The following is a 21,358-nucleotide window of genomic DNA, read 5'->3' on the forward strand; positions in this document are numbered from 1 at the left end:
GTTGCCCTACATAGACATAATGGGAAAAGGGAATTCAAGAAACAACTTGAGCAGATTTTCAGACACTGCTCAGTGTACTTCAAATTTTGTGCCTTCCAGTTATTTAGTTGCATTTTTGGAGGTGGTTGAATGCTGAGCAAGGCTGAAGCAGAATTATCAAGAACATACAAGCGCTATCTATTGAACAGCCACGAAGGAGGTAAAAGCAGGGGAAGAGGGAAAAAGAATGGTACACTTAAACTAAGGGATTTCACACATTTATGGAGTATTTACAGTGACTTTTGGGAGCAAAACCAGTTTTCTATGGAACTGATATCCACAAACTAATATGAAACTTCGGTATAAGTTACACTACTGCTTGGCTATACTATATTTGGCAGTGTCTACATTTTACAGAAATGGCTCTCTCATGTTTAGTAGTACTAATTATAGAAAATGCTATCACGTAGCAAGGCTACATGTTGTTCAGTGTATACCTTCATATAACCAATTATTATTACAAATGAAAGCCATAAGACAAGCACAGTTCATTACCTACTAATTAACCAAGACTTCTCCTGTTCATTACACCTGAGAAAGAATACATGATAAAACTTACAAAAATATCTGTGGTGTTTGTTTGTTTGTTTGTTTTTCTAAATGAACGCCATTATATATAAATAACTGCATTAACTTATGAGCAGTGTGCACAACCATGGACATTAATTACCAAGCCAGCATTTACAAAAGCAGGCTACAGAATCAAGAATTTAGCAGTCCAGGAATAGGACCACAACACCATTAGTCTAAGACGATGTTATTATGGAAGCTATTTCTATAAAGTAATAAAGTGACAATAAAGTTTCAAAATCAAATGATCTTCCATATTTGTCAAATACAATTTTGAAAAATGTTAAAAGAACAGAAAACCCACAACAACAACAACAACAAAAAAACACTAAACCACAGTAATTCATAAGAACTTCCAAAAATGTGAGCAAATAGATGTTTTTAACAGAAACAATCAATATTTGAATGTCACTGCTTTTTCATAATGCTTTTAAAAAGATCTTCAGATTAATCCTACACCAAGAAAAAAATCATGCTTACTAATGCTCAGTTCACCGATTAAACTTCAAGTATCCCTACTGTAGACAGAACAAATATCCTTACTTACATTTCAAATCAATTTGTCATGCAATTTAGATAAGAAATGATGAAAAGCACTAAGCAGAAATTAGAGGAGAGGCGTGCGTTCCACAAGAATAAAATTCTGTCTATTAAGCACTTTCTCCAGGCCATGCTTCACAAACATTTGCCTGCAATTCTGCTCTAATAACTTCATAATCAAAGCTTCAAAGGCAGCACAGTGAGGGAGGGTAACAAATCAGTAGGTGGAAGGTTGGGAAGGATAAGGTAGAAACTTTGATACATTGATTACATACTACATAATATATTCAGAAAACATTGCAATAAAATTCAGTTTTAGAGAGTAAAATAATGCATTTGAATGGTAGGTACATCCACTACTTTCTTAACAAATACATTAACTGCAATTGGAAGCTAAAATACTACTTTGTCAGCAATTTATTCTCTGTTTATTATCCAAAGTAACTGCCTATCAGACTCAAGACTACCCAGGTGACTCAGCTGTTCTGCTTGCTCCATTAGAAACCAGTAAGGCAGAGTATCTTGATCACTCTGTGAGACACACTGTGATGACTACGCAACATGTTGCTTACAGTGAGTAACTTTGGGGGCAAAAAAAGATGGGAAGTAGTTTGGAAGACTGCTTTTGTACAAGAGGCGTGGAAACAGCCAAGGAGAATCAGCTGACCAGAATCCCTGCTCTGTAATCAACCCACAAGGAACCACAAAGTTACACAACCAGCAAAACAGACAAACCATTCCTGAGTGACAGCTTTTCTACATCCAGATTTCCCTCCAACAGAGTGCTGCAGCAAATGTTTCTATCTCCTCAGCCATTGCTGTCTTCTCTCATTCGCTGACTTCATTTTTCTTTCACAGAATCACAGAATCACAGAATTGTAGGGGTTGGAAGGGACCTCCAGAGATCACCGAGTCCAACCCCCCTGCCAAAGCAGGTTCCCTACCGTAGGTTGCACAGGTAGGCATCCAGGCAGGTCTTGAACATCTCCAGAGAAGGAGACTCCACCACCCCCTTGGGCAGCCTGTTCCAGTGCTCCGTCACCTCACTGTAAAGAAGTTCTTGCGCACATTCGTGCAGAACTTCCTATGCTGCAGTTTCTGGCCGTTTCCCCTTGTCCTGTCTCCACTCACCACTGAAAAGTCCATCATTTTCCAGTCCATCATTTTTATTAACTAATATTCCTACAGAAAAATTGAGGTAGTGATTGTTTCAAACAAACTAGGTTAAAACAAAAGTTACCACCCTGTCAAAACCAAATGCACACAATTACAGTATTAGCCTTGAAGTATGACAAATAAGAATGCAAGATGGGTGCACCTCATACTAGAGCATATCCTAACTGTTAGGTTTCCCTTTTATCCATTACAAGCATAATTCCACTATCATAACGTTGTCTTACTAAGAGTTGATAAAGTACTGATTAAGTTGTGACAGCATTTCTATTCCAAGCCAACAAGATGCAAAATCCGTACATTCCCTGTACTAAGATGATTTTAAACACAAGTAAAACACAATCAAAGGTTTTAATATAAACAGGCTTTCAATAACGTTGTCTAAAAAAGCAGAAAAACAAATTGCATCTAATGGTAACAATCTTAGTTTTACATATCTTTTCATGTTGAAAAGGCAACTTGCTCGGCAGTTTCAGATACTGCCAATGTCCCCAAAACACATGATGTAAAAAAATGCACGATGCAACTGCAAAACTGCATTACTTACCAAAAAGCATTCAGAGATTATAAAGCTAGTGACTCAGCCACATCTTAGATCACTCTCAGAAGCTGATATGCAATACAATATCCAATTCCACAATGCACGTGGCAATACTTTACACATGCTAATGTAAAAAGGTGCATTATTCAAAATATTACTGAATTTACTGTCTTTAGGCTGTTTTCTATGAAAATTGTATCAACTCTACTCAATGAGTTTTTGAACTTCACTAAAAATTAAGAAAGCAGTCAATTAAAATGGGAGATTTGGTGGAATTCCAACTTGATAAAACTGTGTTCGTTGGTTGGATCAAAGAAGAGTCAATTAGAAGATGATTTTCTGTCACCAAGCTACAGCAATATACAGCAATATACAGTAGCACAAGTGTATGTATCCAGCTAGCAATTCTGCTACTAAACTATCATTAATTTATCTCAGGAGAAAAAAAGTATTTGCAGCACAACAGTTTTCCAACAACTACTCTGAAAGCAAACAAACAGATAAATGAGACAATGTACAATGTAACAGTACACAACAAAATGTTACACTTCATAAAGGAAAATAATCCTGCTGCTTCCCAGGCTTCCTGCCTGGGAAGATCATGGAACAGATCCTCCTGGACAACATGCTCGGTCACATAAAGAATGAGCATGTGATCCGAGACAGCCAGCACGGCTTCACCAAAGGAAGGTCATGCCTAACTAATCTTGTGGCCTTCTATGATGGAGTGACGGCATTGGTGGACGAAGGGAAGGCGACCGATGTCATTTACCTGGACCTGAGCAAGGCCTTTGACATGGTCCCCCACCACATCCTCATCTCCAAATTGGAGGGAAGTGGATTTGATGGGTGGACGACCCGATGGATAAGCAATTGGTTGAAAGGCCGCAGACAGAGGGTGGTGGTCAATGGCTCTATGTCCAGGTGGAGGCCGGTAACAAGTGGTGTCCCCCAAGGGTCTGTCTTGGGACCGGTGCTCTTTAACATCTTTATTAATGACATCGATGAGGGAATTGAGTGCACCCTCAGCAAGTTTGCTGACGACACCAAGCTGAGTGGTGCGGTTGATACGGTGGAAGGAAGGGATGCCATTCAGAGGGACCTCGACAGGCTGGAGGGCTGGGCTCGGGTGAACCTGATGAGGTTCAACACGGCAAAGTGCAAGGTTTTGCATTTGGGCCGGAAGAATCCCAGGCACCTGTACAGGCTGGGAGGAGTGGTCCTTGAGAGCAGCTCGGCAGAGAAGGACCTGGGGGTCCTGATGGACGAGAGACTGAACATGAGCCAGCAGTGCGCTCTGGCAGCTCAAAAGGCAAATGGGATCCTGGGCTCCATCAGGAGAGGGGTGGCCAGCAGGGACAGGGAGGTGATTGTCCCTCTCTACACGGCTCTTGTGAGGCCCCATCTGGAGTACTGTGTCCAGGTGTGGAGCCCTCAGTACAAGAAAGACATAGAGATTTTGGAAAGGGTCCAGAGGAGGGCGACTAAGATGATCAGGGGGCTGGAGCACCTCCCCTATGAGGACAGGCTGAGGGAGTTGGGCTTGTTCAGCCTGGAGAAGAGAAGGCTGCGGGGTGACCTCATTGCAGCCTATCAATACCTGAAGGGAACCTACACCCAGGAGGGGAGTAAACTCTTCAAAAGGGCTGACAACAGCAGGACTAGGGGAAATGGTTTTAAGTTGAAGGAGGGAAGATTTAGGTTAGATGTTAGGGGGAAGTTCTTTACTAGGAGAGTGGTTAGGCCCTGGAACGGGCTGCCCAGGGAGGTTGTGGATGCCCCGTCCTTGGACGTGTTTAAGGCCAGGTTGGACGGGGTCCTGGGCAACCTGATCTGAATATGTATGTTGGTGGCCCTGCTAGGCAGGGGGGTTGGAACTACATGATCCTTGGGGTCCCTTCCAACCCGGGTGATTCTGTGATTCTGTGATTCTGTAATCCGTTTCGGTGTATGGTGGTTTATGTTCAAAATGTTGAAAGGCATGCTATTCAAAGACTGTACAAAAGAAAATCAATAAAGTGGAGACAATACAGTATAAGGTTCTGCCAAACAGAACAGTTCACATTAGACAAAAACTGGTGAAAAAACTAAAGCAGAAGCTAGTTCCAATGATTAGTATCCTTGCCACAATAACTTAAATTGCAGAAGTTATTAAGTGTAGCTTATCTGATTTAAACTTAATGGGAAACATTGACTTGCTTTACCTTGCTATACCATGACAAAATCCATACAAACAAAGAAAACTCACTATCAGCAAGTTTTTAACAGAATGTGCTTGCTATTCAGCAGTGAGTCAGCTGGCAGCATATTACAAGCAGGGTAAGTATTAGAAAGGTTAAAGTCACAGCAGGACAAAACCACTGTTGTTTTTTTGTTTTGTTTTGTTCCGTTTTCAAAATCGCAACAGAAATTCCAGCTGTCATGGATGTTGCCAGAAGATCACTGGCTTTATCTGCATTTCCAAGCAGCTGTCTCTTGCAGCTAAATACATTTAAGCACTGTTTAGGGTAAGCCACTGTAGGCTGAATTTTGCCTGGGCAAAAGTGGTGAAATAGAATACTGAGGTCTTCAATAACACTGTTGTTGCAGACTCAGCGTCAACATACATGGAATAGAAACACATTTCACATACAGAAAATAACACAAAACATTATTAACAACTAACCAGTTTTTATTTTTACTGGAGTTGCACACAACAGCACAGAAGTCTCAATATACCTTGCTATTCATAAATATTTCTCCAGACACCACTCTTAATCCCAAGGAACAAGTTAATTTGTGAACCTGTCCCCTGGAACGGAATCAGTGGCATAGCTCTCTTTTTGAACCTTTTCCTTACCTGAAATGTTACAGGGAATGCTTGAGGAAAATATAATTTAAAACTGTCCAAAGTCTAACACAACACTGAATAAAAACAGATATACCAAAATATCATCTTTATGACATATTTTTCACTTGCTATTCAAATTATACTCTACCTTTTAATGTATTAAAAAAAAAAAGAAGGCTTGCATAATGTCTCTGAGATAGCTCATTAAAGGATCAGTAATGAAAGCATGAATAGTCTGCATTAAAGGTGCATTTCATTTAATCACTTTTTTTTTCAAATGAGCATTTCTTAAAGCCCTGATGTAAGACAATAGTTTCTCAAAACAAGGGGGAGAAATACACATCCTCACTGCTTACTGTACAAAGACACTGGTGGTGAGGAAAAGGAGAGGCAGAGAATGCTTTAAACCTGAGTTTCAATAAAGTGTTGGACACAGCATATCTCGTATAGTTCTCCTTATCCCCAACAGGTGAAATACTGGCTGGATAAAAGGATGATAAGGTGGGTGGAAAACTGGCTGGACTGCTGAGCTCATAGATTTGTCAGCAGTGTGCAAATCCCAGCTGGTGGGCAGTAACTCGTGGTGTCCCTCAGGGAATTCCTGGGACTGGTGCTGCTAAATGTCTTCAGTAATGATCTAGATGACAGGAGGCATCTTTCCTGACAACAGCATGCTGGAGGAAGCAGCTGATATACCAGAGAGCAGGGCTACTAGAGGGGTATGGACAGTAAGGAGAATGGGCAAACCAGATCATTAAATTAAAGAAGTGAAAGGCAAGGTATTGCATCTGGAGTGGACTGCCCCAGTGGAGGCCAGGAGCTGACTGCCCAAAGAGCAGCTCCACAGGGAAGGGTTGGCAGGAACCAGTGGGTGATAGGAGAGCAGCTTGGCAGCAAAGATGACCAAACACATCAGGCCATAGTAATAACAGCCAGCCAGCAGGGCCAAGGAAGCGTTCCATTCTTCTATACAGCACTTGTAAGACTACGTTGGGACACTGCCCACTTTTGAGTTCTCCCATACAAGAAAGATGCTGACACACCGCAGCAAGTCCAGTGGAGGGCTACCAAGATGGCCAGAGGGGAGACACAAACAAAAAGACACCAACATATGGGCTCAGTTTTTAGAAGGACAGGGTAAAAGCAAACCTTACTGCTTTATACAACTACTTAAGCAGAGGCCATCGATGAAACCAGATTCTTGTTAGAACCGCAGTCATAGGGTAAGACACAACAAACAAGTTCGAACAAGGGAAATTACAAATATACAGTAGAATCACTCATTTATTTACTTGCTTACCGTGAGGGTAGTTAAATACTGAAATGGATTGCCCACAGAGGTTGTGGAAACTCTGTCCCTGGAGGCATTCAAGACTCGGCACAGTCCTGAGCAACCTGATCTAATTAGACCTGTTTCAAATAGGGGGGGTTGGACCACATGACCTCCGGAGGTCACTTTGATCCTTGATTATGATTGTACAAGAAAAAAATACTGATGATGTCTGCTGGATTTACAGTGACACTGATAAAACGTATCAGCTTGTTTATTCTTTTACACTGGTGAAAAAACTGCTGTATGCAATTCCTGATTTTCAGAGATAAGGAAAGAACTGTAAAATATTTGGGCAGAAAATCCATACTTTTCTTTCATTGTAATAAATCTACTCCAGTAAAAACATTAAGTAAATTAAACTGAGCTGCTTCAATAGTCTACACAAAACAAAATTTTCATTCCTCTCATCTAAGATTGAAATAACAAAATTAATGTTTGTGGGGGACAGTTTCTAAAAATCACTTACCCTGTGCGTGACTGCCCAACTTTATCACAAATGTCCAAGATGAGGCCCCAGTCCTCTGCAGTGTTCATCTCACTGGTTGCTTTCTCTAATGAACAAAATACAAACATAATAAATCAGAATATAAATACAGTAATTTAACAAAATTGACAATAAAGATGTTTCAATGCTATTTCTGTATACAACTAAACATATGACATTGTGTACTTAATAAATTCACATAATTGTTGTAACTAAATATTTTACCTTTCAAATGTTCACTTGCAGCTGCAAAGTTAAACTGGTAAGCAAATATATACTTGGGTTTTTTTTCCACATAATAAATATACATCTAGAAGTATATCAATTATCAACAGATATATTTTTTTCTTCATTTGGAAATGTTAAGTTTAAGATCTTACTGGAATACTGGAAGCATTAGTTCCCTATTTGCAGTCAGACATAACCAGAATTTACCCCATCCTCAGACATTAAGTTGCTGCATCATACATTTCCTTTCTATGTCTTCCCTCCTTTCTCAGCATGGGGGTTTCAAGAACTCATTGAAAGGTCAGTGATTATCATCTCCTCATTATTATCTCTGCATTGGATGACATATTCCACTTTTTAGTTACAAAGCTAATCAGATACAATCCACTCAGACACTTTCTTCTGAATAGGACAAGAACAGTCCCTCATGAAGAGCGAAGAATTGAAGATGGGTGGAAAACAAATCAGCAGGAAAAACAGATTCCCTCCCTATTTTTCCCCCAGAAAAGCCTAGGTATACAGAGGGTAATAATAAATAAAAGTGATGAAGAAAACTGAGGTTTAAACTGCAGCTGTATGGAGCAGTATCTAAAAATTAATAGTTCAAGGCTGGAGACCACAAGGTAGTTTCCAAACAGAATACCAAGGTTGGAAAAGATGCCCAAGATCATCCAGTCCAACTATCCACCCACCACCAATATTTCCACTAAACCATGACCCTTAATATAATATCTAAATGCTTCTTGAACACCTCCAGAGACAGTGACTTCACCACCTCCCTGGGCAGCCCATTCCAGTTCCTGATCACTCTTTCAGAGAAGAGACAGAAGGAAAGATGGGCACAGAACTATAACCTATACCTGCTTCACCTAATATTCACCTTAGTCTGCCAAATATGCCTCAGCAATGAGTACGATCCCTCCCAGTCTGCTTAGTTTTAAAAAGGAAGTAAAGATTTCCTGTAGAAACTTCACTGACAGGAAAGATTAATTAATCCAAACTAGCATTTGCAAGACTATGGAAAAGAGAACAACACTGGATAGATGTTATGATAACATCTGGCACCAAGAAGACAAGCATTTTATTTTATTTTCAGTCCACTATTGTTACAAATCATGCTTAGGGCCAGCAGTCAGAGACATGGCTCAATTTTTAAAGCTTGCCCAAAAAGAAAACGCAATCCAGTCAGGATATAAACTAAAAATGCTAAAAACATGAGAACAGAGCAATGAGACACTAGCCTGCCTACATCCACAAACATCGTTCTGTAACTCCAGAATTTCAATTCTGTCACTGAAGATACTGTATATAAAACACCGAACCCAAGCAGAGTTGCACCTGAGCTGCTGTGCCTGCACTGCATTCTCTGCAACTGCTGTTCAGCACAACCCATACCACGGATCGGCTGCGTAGAGGCAGCTCATTTCCAGGGCTCCTGTTGCAGCTCGCTGACAGTCCTGCTGGAGTTGGACCAGCTCCACTCCGTGCCTACAGAGCACCCTGCAGAGCGCCTGGCTCCAGCCTGGCTCAGGGCTTTGTAGCCTCGCGCCGTGCTATGCTTCAGCAGCCACAGAGCTGAGGAATCCAATGGGATGGTAACTTCAGGCTCCTACGCTGTGCGTAATAGTGCCAGTACTTCTGGCAAGAAGTAATTCTTCTCTTTACACAGCATCACTGAAGAGAAATGGCATGGCAAACCATCAAGTAAAATAACGCATGCTTAGAGTTTAAACCAAGCTGTTGTTTATGCTGATTTCAGCAGTTTGGATAAAACTACAGATATGATGGTGATTGATGAAATCCCTAGTTCATACCAACCTCACCAATTACAAGCTTCATTCTAATTCTCAATGAGAATATTTTGCAGGTGTATCCACCAATACAGTTACAAGTTCACTATCACAGCTACATCATTTCTTGAAAGTCGAGCAGTTGGTCAGGTGGTTGGGCTCCCAGGGCAGCAGTCACGGCACCCAGCTGCAGGAGTTCAAGAAGCATTTGGACAACACCCTCAGATGGTTTGATTTCTGGGTGGTCCTATGTGAAGTCAGGAGTTGGATTCGATGATCCTTACGGGTCCCTTCCAAACCAGGATATTCTGACTCTATGATTGTGTAAAAACCACCCATTGTCACAATGTCTCCATCACCAGACACTAAAAGGTCCTTACTACATGCCAGCCTGGAACCCAGCATCACCGAGTACTTTCTATCTTTAGTAATAAACATCTATTACTTTCCTTGGATAAAAATTAATAATAAGACACTCGCAGTGCCCAAGCTGAGCTGGACTGACACAAAAAAGCCACTGAGCATTAGTGCGTGGCAGTCACGTTTCACCACTCCAGAAAAGGAACAGCAGGAATGCTCGGAGGGAATTCCTTTGTTGCATCAGTGTTTCGGAGACAAAATTACAACTCAGAGCTGTTTAAGTTCAATTACTTACACAGTTACCACTTAATGTATTTCTCTCACACAAAGCACACACCTGCAGCCCAAACTCTCTGCACTCACTCAGCATTTGCACACCCCAGCTAACAGGTGGCACCCTGTCCTCCTGCCATTGGCACATCACTATCTCAGTGACAGGGAAGGCAGCACACAGACTTGTACCTGAACTCTTGCAGCAGCTTCACACAGGAGATGGAACCTGAACTCGGAATGTTCTTCATCCTCCCTTCTCTGATCAAAAATAATTCTGTCATTGAAATACCAGTGCTTACCTCAGACTCCCCCCAACACCTCATTGCTAAAACCTTACCCGATGACTGCCTGCCAGGGCAAGATCAGGTAACACTTCAGACTGCACTGAAACAACTCTTAAAGACAGTGCTGGCTCCTTATGAAATCAGAGTTCTTTAAGACTCACTGACTGCATTTCAAACACAAAGAAAAACAGAACTTCATGACCCAGAGGCATATGTTACCATACCCTGTCCCTAGTTTCCCAGAGCAGATCTCCCACAAAGCTGTATCACTAATACACCCGAGCGTAGGTGGCTTTTTATCTAGCATAGGCAAGGCCTATGAATTAACACTGCAACTTTAACCACTGCAACACAAATACTACATGTCACATTTTTCAGTCACCAGCCTTCTCTCTTCGTGTTTCTCCTGTACCCATAAGAGCTGGCATGCCAAGTGAGTGCAATTCCATCTTGCCCAGATTCAGTCTCTAATGTATCATATCTGAAGAAACAGATGCGTAGGAAATCACAGAAAAGACCAAGGTAAGGTAAGTAGTAGTTGTATTTATTTTCCAAATAAATCAAACCTCTGAACAAATCTGCCTTCTAAAGAAAACACCACTCCTGAGTATAAATGCTGTCCAGCCCTTCCGAAACACTGTACCAGAATTCAGATGAGTGTCACACCTGTAGATCAGAAGCTGGGACAGCAAGATACACATCTGTGAGTTACCCTACTTACAACACCAGTTGTGGTGAGAGCATACTGGCTCTTGCACTGAACTTCAATGGCTGTTTTTTCTGATTGAGAAACTGAAAACGTGGAAGCTAAAAAAATAAAGGGTGTGTTTTTGTTTGTTTGCTTAAACCATGCCTCCTTAAAGCTGTCTTGAAGTTGATCTTCCTTGCCCCTTATTAAGATATCCTATTTGTGTCTTTCAAAAAGCATGCACATATAGTATTTTACACACATATATATATAAATGTAAAGGAGAAACTTGTTCAATGTTGGTTTTCAATAGAAAACCTAGCAGGCCATGCTGGGTAGGGATCTAAACAGCCAAAAAACGCTTGTCATTTTCAGGTATCCAAAACAACCAGAAGCTTAGCTGCCTATTCAGCATCTACACAATTTGTCTCAGCTTAGTTTTGTCTCAGTTCTTAGTGCTCCACTTCCTATACAAGCAAAGGTGGGAAGAAATATCAGCCACCAAACTGCAATTCAGAAGAATGTTCCAGTCCTACAGCCTAACCTGCAAAGGATTACTTACAAAATGACTGTGCTTTGCAGAGCACATTACAACAGCAAAGCTGGTTTGGCTTGGGGTTTTGTTTTTTTCTGGTTTATTTGTTTGTTGTCCTACCTTTTTTTTTTTTTTAAGGCACTGTGTTCTTGTTTCATTTTTAAAAAGAAGCTCAGTTTTTGAGCAGTGGACTGAGGGTTGTAAGCCACTGATAAAAAAAAACATACATGAAAGCAATTTTCTTTAACCGTCGTCATCACATCTGGTATAGCTACTGATGGCGCCCTGAAGATGGCTGGTAAAACAGAGGTACTTATAAAATGAATGGAAGATGATGCATGTACCATCAGCAGTTCAGGTCTGATGAAATATCACTTCATCAGACATCAAGAAAACTTACATGCAAAAGCTTTAAAAATGGATAATATCACATAAATTGCCATCCAAGCTGTCAATTTTGTAACATCCAAGGGACAGAGTCATCACTAATTCTAGCAGTTCCTTAAAAGTATGGATGCTTACTACAGGGTCATCATTCACTTTTCTGAAGGCAGGAGCCTTAGTCGGGGCAAAATGCTGCAGAGACTTTATGACTTGCAAAGTGAAATCCAATCCTTTACAGAATCAGAAGGAAAATTTGTGCCAGGACATAAAGATTAAAAATGGCTCACACGTTTAGCATTTTTGGTGGATTTTGCCATTCATTTAAATGAGCTAAACAAGCATTTTCAAGGTGAAAATCAGCTTATCTGAGCTATGTTTCAAACCGTAAGAGTGTTTGAAATGCAACTTAAATTATGGCAAGCTCAAATCACAGCAAATAATTTCATGCATTTTGATACATTGGCTAAACACAGTCCAATGAACAAAGGAAAATATGCAGCCACGCTGTCTGTTTTGATAAAGGAATTTGAGAACAGGTTTCAAGATTAAAAAAAAAAAAAAAAATCTTCTTCTCTGTATATTTGTGACCACATTTTCAGGTTGACATAAATAAAATTACCTGCAAATTTTCAAGTAGAACGCATAGAGCTGCAAACAGGCATTCAACTCTAAGAAAAATTTGGTCATGTCTCTTCACCAAACTTCTATGAACCATCTCTTACCAGAGAAAAATATCCCTCACTTTACAGTCATGTCTTATTCACCTCACTGCTTTCTGGCAATACATACATCTGGGAATAACTATTGCCAAGGATGAAGCACAGGAAGAGTAATATTTCATCAAAAATTTCTGACGAACGCCCTGAGAATGCACTTGGAATGGCAACCACTGCCATCGAACCATCCTGATAGTTGTATTAGTTTCACAGAATCAAACACCCCACTAGTATTACGTTTTTGTTCTGCTTTTTTGGGGGTGTTTTTTTTGTTGTTTTTTTTTGTTTGTTTGTTTGTTTCAGTAAAAAATACATTTTAAAGAAGTTGTTGCTTATATACTCCATACTCCAACTTTATTATTTTCTTTCTGTCCAATACTGGAAAGAGGCCATTTTTTACAATAGCTGTCTTCCACAAAGCACAAAAATAAATGCAAAGCTGAAAAGCTTCTTTAACTTTGCATCAGCCTCAGTTCTGCAATTATGTTGCCTTATATGCACTGAAAATATAAAGAGTCTGGCAAATTTCTGAGCTTCTAGGACACCTAAGCACATCAGCTTCACACCTTGCTCTGTGAAGCTCAGCCACTTTCCCTCTGATTTACACAGATGCAAAGACTTGTAGCACCTAGATTTGTAGCTGTTTTCTCCTCTGATTTTGTGCACTGCTTAAAAATTATAATGCAAAAATATTTATGCTGTGATTCTACCTGAAATTCCCCTTATGCTCAGGCATCAGTAAGAGAAACACAGGTGCTGCCACATCTCACCAGACCTGCCATGCAAGTATCAGCAAGTCGCTTGCATTCTCTGACAGTTCTGCACCTGAACAGCACCACGCTGCCCAGCAAGACTACCCACTGCCAACACCAGGTTACACTGCAGGTTTAAGTTATCTAAAGTTCAGATTTCACTGATATTAAAGCATTCCAATATTAGAATTGACCTACTTGTTTTCTGCTACATACTCTCAAAGATGTTAAAACAAACTAGAATTTTAAGAAACAGCAATAACAGCTCAAAACTTCCCATAAACCCAACATTTAAAATCGACGTAATTTGAAGCAGAACAAATGCGAGTAAAAATTCAAAGCCTATTCTACTAAACCAGGATGTCGAGCCATTCCAGTTGGTATTTACTTACTCCATCCATGGACATAACTGTCCTCCCCGTCACATACCTCTGAAATGAGATACTAAAGTTCTTAGTGAAGTTACAAAGAAAAGAGTGGCTGAAGGCAGTCCTCGCTTATACAGGAAAATTACTATCAGTTTCCAGCAGAACAAGAAGTCCTCAATGATCTGTTACGCCAATGTAAACGCCATGGGAGCGACACAAAATTCAGCACTCCCATCAGCCTTCTCTCCTATTGTCCCACTCAAAGTCTTGTTTCCTTCCCAAGGCTAAATAAATAATTTCCCCCCTCTCAATATAAATATAAATACAGACATATGCTTACAGTGTTTGGGAATTTTAGTAACTACCAAATCTCTTCCATAATTTAAATGGCCCCAGAAAAATGAAACTGACTGCATTTTTTTTTCTCGGCAGTCACTCGCCATGTAATTCTGTCCCCACATCATTCCATGTCATGTGATTAATTTCATTCTTTTTGTCTGTCAAAATGACCAACACATTTGTTCGACCGTTCTATACAAACCACCTCTTTATATTAACCACACACACAGAACCACAGAGAAAAATAAGGCCAACTCATTTTGATCTAAGCAAGACTGAAAATAAACCTCCAGCAGAGAGTGCATTCGTAGACACTAGAATTCCCTATCACACTCTCAACTTCAGTAGAGCCATCTGGGTCAGGGTAATTTCAAATGTGATGACAGACTGGGAGAAGAACTCACAGAAAACAGCCCTGCAGAGAAGGACTTGGAGGTTCTGGTGGATGAAAACTTGCACATGCTCTTGCAGCCAAGAAGGCCAACTATATCTTGGGCTGCAAAAACAGAGGCGGCAGCAGACCTTCCAGCACTTGAAGGGCACCTAAAAGCAGGAGAGGGATGAACTTTTGCACAATCTGATGCTGACAAGAGGGAATGGCCCTACGGCTTTAAACTAAAAGTAAGGAGATTCAGGTTGGATGTTAGGAGGAATTTTTTTTAGTCAGAGAGCAGTGAGACAATGGACTGGGCTGCCCAGAGAAGCTGTGGACACCCCATCTCTGGAGTGTTCAAGGCTGGACTGGATGAGGCTCTGGGCAACCTGATCTGGTGGGTGGCAGCACTGTCCATGGCATGGGGGTTGCAATCAGATGATCTTTAAGCTCTCCTCCAAACTAAGCTATTCTATGATTAGCCAATTTCTCCTACTTAACTGCATTCCACTTACAGTACTCCCAAGAAGTCCCCCTGGGAAGCATCCAATGAAGGCAGCACCAGGTGACCCGAGGTAAACAAGCAGCAATGGCAGAGCAGCTGGGAGGCCATCTTGGCTCATTCCTTCAGAGGACTGTGTATGATTTCTCTGTCAAAGAGGCAGCCAAGCCAGAGACATCGCTCAGCAAAATGAGCTGGACAGAACAAAGATAAAGGGATTAAAGATCTGCTAAGAATGCCTACCCAGCTGGGCAAAAGTGATTTAGTGATTTTGTTGCAAACTGTAACAAATCCACAGAACTTAAACAACCTTTCACCCAGAGCTATTACAGCGGAGCAGGAAGGTGAGCACATTGGAGACAGATGAGGCAGATGATGACGGCTCTGCACACAAGGTGGATCACAGGCGAGTAACACAAACAAGAGCTGCCAGGATCTATTGCAGCCCCCCACAGATTAAGCCACAGCAGAAGCAGCATTTCAGAAAGATCAGCAAGGGACATCACCATCCACATCAAAGATATAGTGTTATTTTTATCACAGTGGAACAGATTTTACATTCTGGAGAACTGCTTTGATTTCTCCAAATGTTGATGTTATAACACACATTGAAATAAGAGGAAGCACTTAAAAATGACATCTCATCTCTGGCAATCCTTTGCCGAAGGAAGGTATGATGTGGGCTTCAAATTTGCCCAGCTGAACTCAAGTCTGGTGATTCTTCTTCAGAATGCGATAACGAAAAAGAATTTGGGAGAACTATTATATAGAAGAGGTATTTATTTTACCAGGATCCTGTCTGCATTGCTGTTCTTCGTTAAGATCACACAATGAAGCGAGAAATTCTTGTTTATGGAAACATTTATGAAGGACTGAAAGGGGACTGGCTACAGCTCCTTTCTACAAGCTTTCTGCTCAGCTCACAGTTAATATTCTTTCCCCTCAAACAATGCTGAGAAAAGCAGTTGGCCAACTTGGGCAAAAAAAAATGCCGGTCTCACGATAAACTGAACCAATCCTTGGAAGATGTCCTTCCTTGCAGCCAGAGGTAGTTAACTCACAGCGTGCACTCTTCACAGTTCTCCAGGGTCAAGAGCCTCCTCTGTAATAAGCTTCCCCCCTTTTGGCAAACCCAAAGCTGTTCTAAACAGTGAGAAGCCCAGCGCACAGAAACACAGAACTGTGTGGTTTTGAAGACGTTGTCTAGCAAAGGGGATAGAGTAATGATGTTGACTAACAAAGGGGATAAACCTACAGAGTAACCAGTTCAAAGAGCAAGAGTATTTTATTACAAGAAATTGCACAATGGGATTCGAAGTCAAAGTATTTCTTACATCCTACTGCATCAAACTATATGTACACCTTAGCACACTACTCAGCAACATTCATATGTAATCATGTAATAATAATGCATATTATTAAATTTCTAAAAGAGTTATATATTTCTGTAAGAGTTACAAGCATAAAATGGTCACTAAATACTGCAGTTGAAAATGTGGGAGAAATCATTGCTATCAAATTGTTTTATTACATTACCAAACTACCTGCTTAATTTCCTGTTCCTGTAAATAGAAAGCCTCGTTCCTTCCTTTATTCCCACTCTTGTGATGCCTCAAACCGTTACAACTACAAGGAGAACAAGACTAACACGCAAAGCAGATGCAAGAAGTGTCTCCATCTATTGCTGCACATAAGGGAGAAACATTATCGAAGAGTTACTTCCACTGGCATTCTGGACATTTGCTGAATGATGGATCAACTTCTAAAAAACAAATAATCAAAGTGATCTTTCAAAAGTGAATTAATTAATTAATTGACTTTCTAACAACTCAGACCAGACTGTGTGTTTATTACAGCCCATAAAACTGCAGAAATGTGTTGAAACAATAAGCTTGGAGAACAGAGCAAGAAGGTCTTCCAACTGTCAGTAAGATAGGTTACTTTCACAACGCTTGATATCAAGTTACAATTAAGTAGGCATAGATCCAAAGTTACAGATTTTACTCTTGAGACAGCATCTCAGTAACACTTCAGAACTGCTCCAACAGTTACTTCTTCATCAAACACAGCCTACCCACTGCTACTTCATTAGTTAGCCTGTCAGGACAGATGAGCAGACAGTCTCTTGGTTCCTAAACCATCACTACCTTGCCTGTGTCAAACTTACAGATAAACTTGCAACCCTATGCAAATGATTTTAAGACTAAGATTACAAAATATGACTTCCCATCAAACCAATAACAACATCATTAATTCTAAACCCTTATGCAGAGAAATAGAGTCTTTAAACTATATCCTCAGCAGTTCAGTATCTTGCAGGGTTTGTTTTGTTTTGTTCATATTCTAGTGTTATATTCCTTACATGGACACACTGTGAAGTGTTCCCACAGCTGATTGTAAAAATCCACACCAACTTACACCACCATTCATTAGCATCCCTTTGTGTACGAGTAATCCTAAATATGGTAAAAAGAATGTTAACAAAACAGAAGTATTTGGATTTCATGCAGAAATTAGGTCTCCTCAAGAACAACAATGGCTTATCTCCTCAAATCTACGGGCAGATTAAAATAATGTTTTAACAGTAGTCTTAACATTCTTCTGCTGATCACATTTAAAGAACAAATACACCCTCAAAATCTCAGCACTAAGCTGACTCCAAGTGGCATGCTATTCTGGATGACCAGGATCCACAGCATGAGCATGCTAACAGGATTAGACAAATACTGATGGCTGGAGAGAAAAACAGAAATCTCTCCTTCTGAGCGTAAAGACACGCTCCTCAAAACAACAGGAGACAATTTAGTCCCAGATGTGTTCACTACAATTCATCATCCAAAGTATTTCCAAAATCATTTCCAACTATTGCACAGCATTGAATAGTAGACAAGAATTCACAGTTATCCCAGACCAACGTCCAACTTCATAAGAAACTAAAAATAGCTTCAGTCTACCTTCCTGTTCAGGAATCCAATTCTCAAAAAAAAAACTTTCTTGCTGAGAAAGAGCAAAAGCAGAGTACTCAACTTTCCTTCTGAGGAGAGAAATGAAAAACAACACTACTGCTTGACAACTTTTGGAAGTTTCCCGAGAACATGAGAGCTTGCTCCACAGCTGACGTACCTGATAAAGCCTGCCAAGAAGTTCATCCAGATAATAACGCATTCCCCAGAGGCCTTGGGGAAGAAGACCCTGGGGACGCTTTCCTGGAGACTTCACCGCTCCTGTCCCCTTGGCACAGACCCAGCTACACAATGGATCAAGGCAGCAGGCCTCTCAAAGCATGCTGCCACTCACCTGACAGCCTGCTGCTCCCTCAGGGCACCATGAAAGGGGTCCATAAGAAAGAGGCTGCATTTACTGCCTGCTGGCAAATCAGCCTGTTGCCCGCAGCCTGTTCTTCCAACAACAATCTGGAAGTGATTATTTGTGTTCACACCATGCAAAGAACACAGCTTCTGAAAACTATCTACTGGAAAGTATGTGAGTCAATGACACACGTGAGGCAAGGCACAAGCATTCTCCACTCCCAGAAAAGAGCAAATAACCCACTGACCTAACATGTGTGTGCTACTGCTCCACACCATGGAACGCGCAGTGCTGACACACAACTGTCAGACTCAGTTCTCTATAAACCTACTCAGGCAGCTTGATCTTCACCACTGCTAGACAGCAGCCCCAAGAGATAAGAAAATGGGCATTTTGCCAAACCCCAGCTATCACCTTTTAATCTTATTAGATCCAACCATTCTCACAGATATTACCGATGTTCCAATCCCCTAATGGTCCACAGAAAACTGGCAAGCAGTGCAAACTCTTCCATATGTTCAGGTGCCAACTTACATTACAAGACAGAAAAATTATGAGGAAAAGACATTTACAATTTCTCAAAATAAATAACTGTTGACTTCGCCATCAAAAAAATTAGAAATTAAAGGTAAGCCTTCACCGGAAAAGATTGTGGCACACTTCATTATTCCAAGTGGCAAGAAATGTGAACCATGCTACGCTAAGACATGACACATCCAGAGTTCTTGATAACATACGTGAAGAACTTGTGTCACACTCCCTTGTTTATGCACTAATCCTTCCCCCAGGAAAGTTTCCTACTTTCAAAATGGTTCTGAGTCGCTTCTTGAAGAACTGTAATAATTGAATTGGAGCCCTGAGTTCCGAAGTTGGGTAAGCATCAAGAAACAAATGGTATATTTACTGTTGAAAGGTGCAGCAAATACAAAGCCACTAGAGAAATTTGTTCCAAGAAACACAAACATCATTATGCTGCAGTTACAATGTAAGAAAATGATGGGGGTGCTCAAAGATGAGAAGTCACTTTACAAGATGCTGTTTCCCAGCCAAGGATTTCAGCGTAAGGCAGATGTCAGCAGGTAGGCAACAAGCTGTGTTACACAACCAGAAATCACATATGCAAAATGATTTTTTGACTGCCTACGTGTTATTTTACCTCTGTTTTGGCCTCACTAAGCACAGTTTTTCTCAAGCAGAAGCCTGATATTCTCTATCCAAATAGTCTGGCCTTGGAACGAACAAGGTGGGGATGAAACCCGACCACAGAACGTCAAGTTGCATATGAAAGGGAGGAAAAAAAGCTCTTTCAGAAATTCATTTCAAAGCCCTGAATGCCCCGCTCCTGTCCGCGAAACAGCTGCGGATGGGCCTTTTACTCCTCATCCCTTCGCCAGGACTCCAGCCCGAGCGCAGCCCATGCCCAGCGGGCCGGCCCCGAGCGGAGCATCCCCGCCGCCAGGCCGGGCCCGCAGCAGGGCTGCCAGGCCGGAGCCCCGCCGCCAGGAGCCGCCCGGCGCGCCGCCGCCCGCTGCCAGCCGTCCCCGCCGGAGGCGAGGCCGTGCGGCGGAGGGAGGGCCGGGCGGAGCGGCCGGCGGGGCCCGAGCACGGGGTTACCCCGGGAAGGCCGGGGCGCGGCGGAGCCACTCACCCACATCCTGATCGAAGGGGTTGGTGGCGAAGAGCGGCATGGCGGGACGCGGGAGCGCGGCGCGGCCACCCCTCCGCTCCCGGCAGCGCGGCGACCGAACGACGGGCCCGCGGCGGCTCCCGCTGCTCCTCCCGCTCCTCCCGCCCGGGGTCGCCTCCGCCGCCGCCGCCTCCCAGGGCTCCGGAGCCAGCCCGCCGCGCGCAGCATGCCGGGAAGCCGGGGCCGGCCCCGCCGCCGCCTGGCGGCCCCACCGCCCCCGGGAGCGGCCCGACCCGCCCCGCCGCGCTCCGACGCGGCGCCCGGGGAGAGCCGCGCCCGGGAAGAGCCCCGCGCGGGGAGCGCCCCTCGGGCCGTGCCCGCGGACCTGACTGCGGCGAGCGGCCCCCAGGGTCCCTGTGCTGCTGCCTTACGGACGCCAGCACTTTCCTTCCTCACGCACGTCCGGCTCAGTGGAAAAGCGGACTCGGGAGTTTTATTTGGTTTTATTTTCATAAGTCGGGTTCGTGCCCTGACACGCCTGCTCTCAGTGGAAAATGTTCCGAGCTTCGTCGGGCTGTATTAGTGTTTTCACTGTTAATGCCGTCGTGCTTTTGAAGTGAGTGGCACTATTGCACAGGTGTGGGGCAACTGTGACAGTATTTCACAGCTTGGTGCAGGTTTGTGTGTGCAGTGCCTATGCGATTCTCCACAGTTACAGAATCAGAATCATGGCATGTCCCGAGTCGGACGGGACCCACGAGCCCAACCTCCAGCTCCATACAGGGCCACTCAAAATCCAAACCTCATATCTGAGAGCAGTGTCCAAACGCCCCTTGAACTCCTGCCCTCGAGGCTGTGCCCACTGTCCTGGGCAGCCCGTTCCATGCCCACCGCCCCCTGGTGCAGAACCATTCCCCGACCCCTAGCTGCCCATCCCCTGACGCAGCTCCATGCCGTTCCCTCGGCCCCGTCACTGCCACACAGAGCAGAGCTCAGCGCTGCTCCTCCGCTCCCTGTGAGGAGCTGCAGCCGCCATGAGGGCTTCCCTCTCTGCTCTGGGCTGACCAAACCCAGGAACCTCAGCTGCTCCTCACACATCTTCCCCTCCAGACCCTTTACAGTCCTTGTAGCCCTCTCTTGGACATTCTCAAATAGCTTTCTGTCCTTATATTGCAGTGCCCAAAACTGCACACAATGTTTGAGGAGAGGCTGCTGCAAAGCAAAGCAAAGCAGGTTATGTTCTGCTGAAATTAATAGTTTTTTCCAGGACTTCTTATGACCACCACCTCTGCTCCCCAGCCACGTTCTGTTTCTTCACTT

General features: G+C 42.7%; 1 protein-coding gene across 2 annotated transcripts in view; it reads right to left on the reverse strand.

Moving 5' to 3' along the window:
- STAM (signal transducing adaptor molecule) overlaps positions 1–20,240 on the reverse strand; it is a 34,771-nt gene extending 14,531 nt beyond the window's left edge. The window contains exons 1-2 of one of the 2 annotated variants that reach the window (XM_048950492.1): positions 20,060–20,240; positions 7,493–7,577 (exon numbers count right to left, since the gene is read on the reverse strand). In XM_048950492.1, the coding sequence (XP_048806449.1) occupies positions 7,493–7,577; positions 20,060–20,099 (125 nt within the window). In that variant the 5' untranslated portion in view covers positions 20,100–20,240. Of the gene's footprint in view, positions 1–7,492; positions 7,578–15,115; positions 15,257–20,059 lie in introns of those variants that run through there. The other variant, XM_048950493.1, reaches the window with a different exon arrangement.
- Between the last annotated feature and the right edge of the window lie 1,118 nt (positions 20,241–21,358).

Source organism: Lagopus muta, chromosome 7, assembly GCF_023343835.1.
Source record: "Lagopus muta isolate bLagMut1 chromosome 7, bLagMut1 primary, whole genome shotgun sequence".
Classification (NCBI taxonomy): Eukaryota; Metazoa; Chordata; class Aves; order Galliformes; family Phasianidae; genus Lagopus; species Lagopus muta.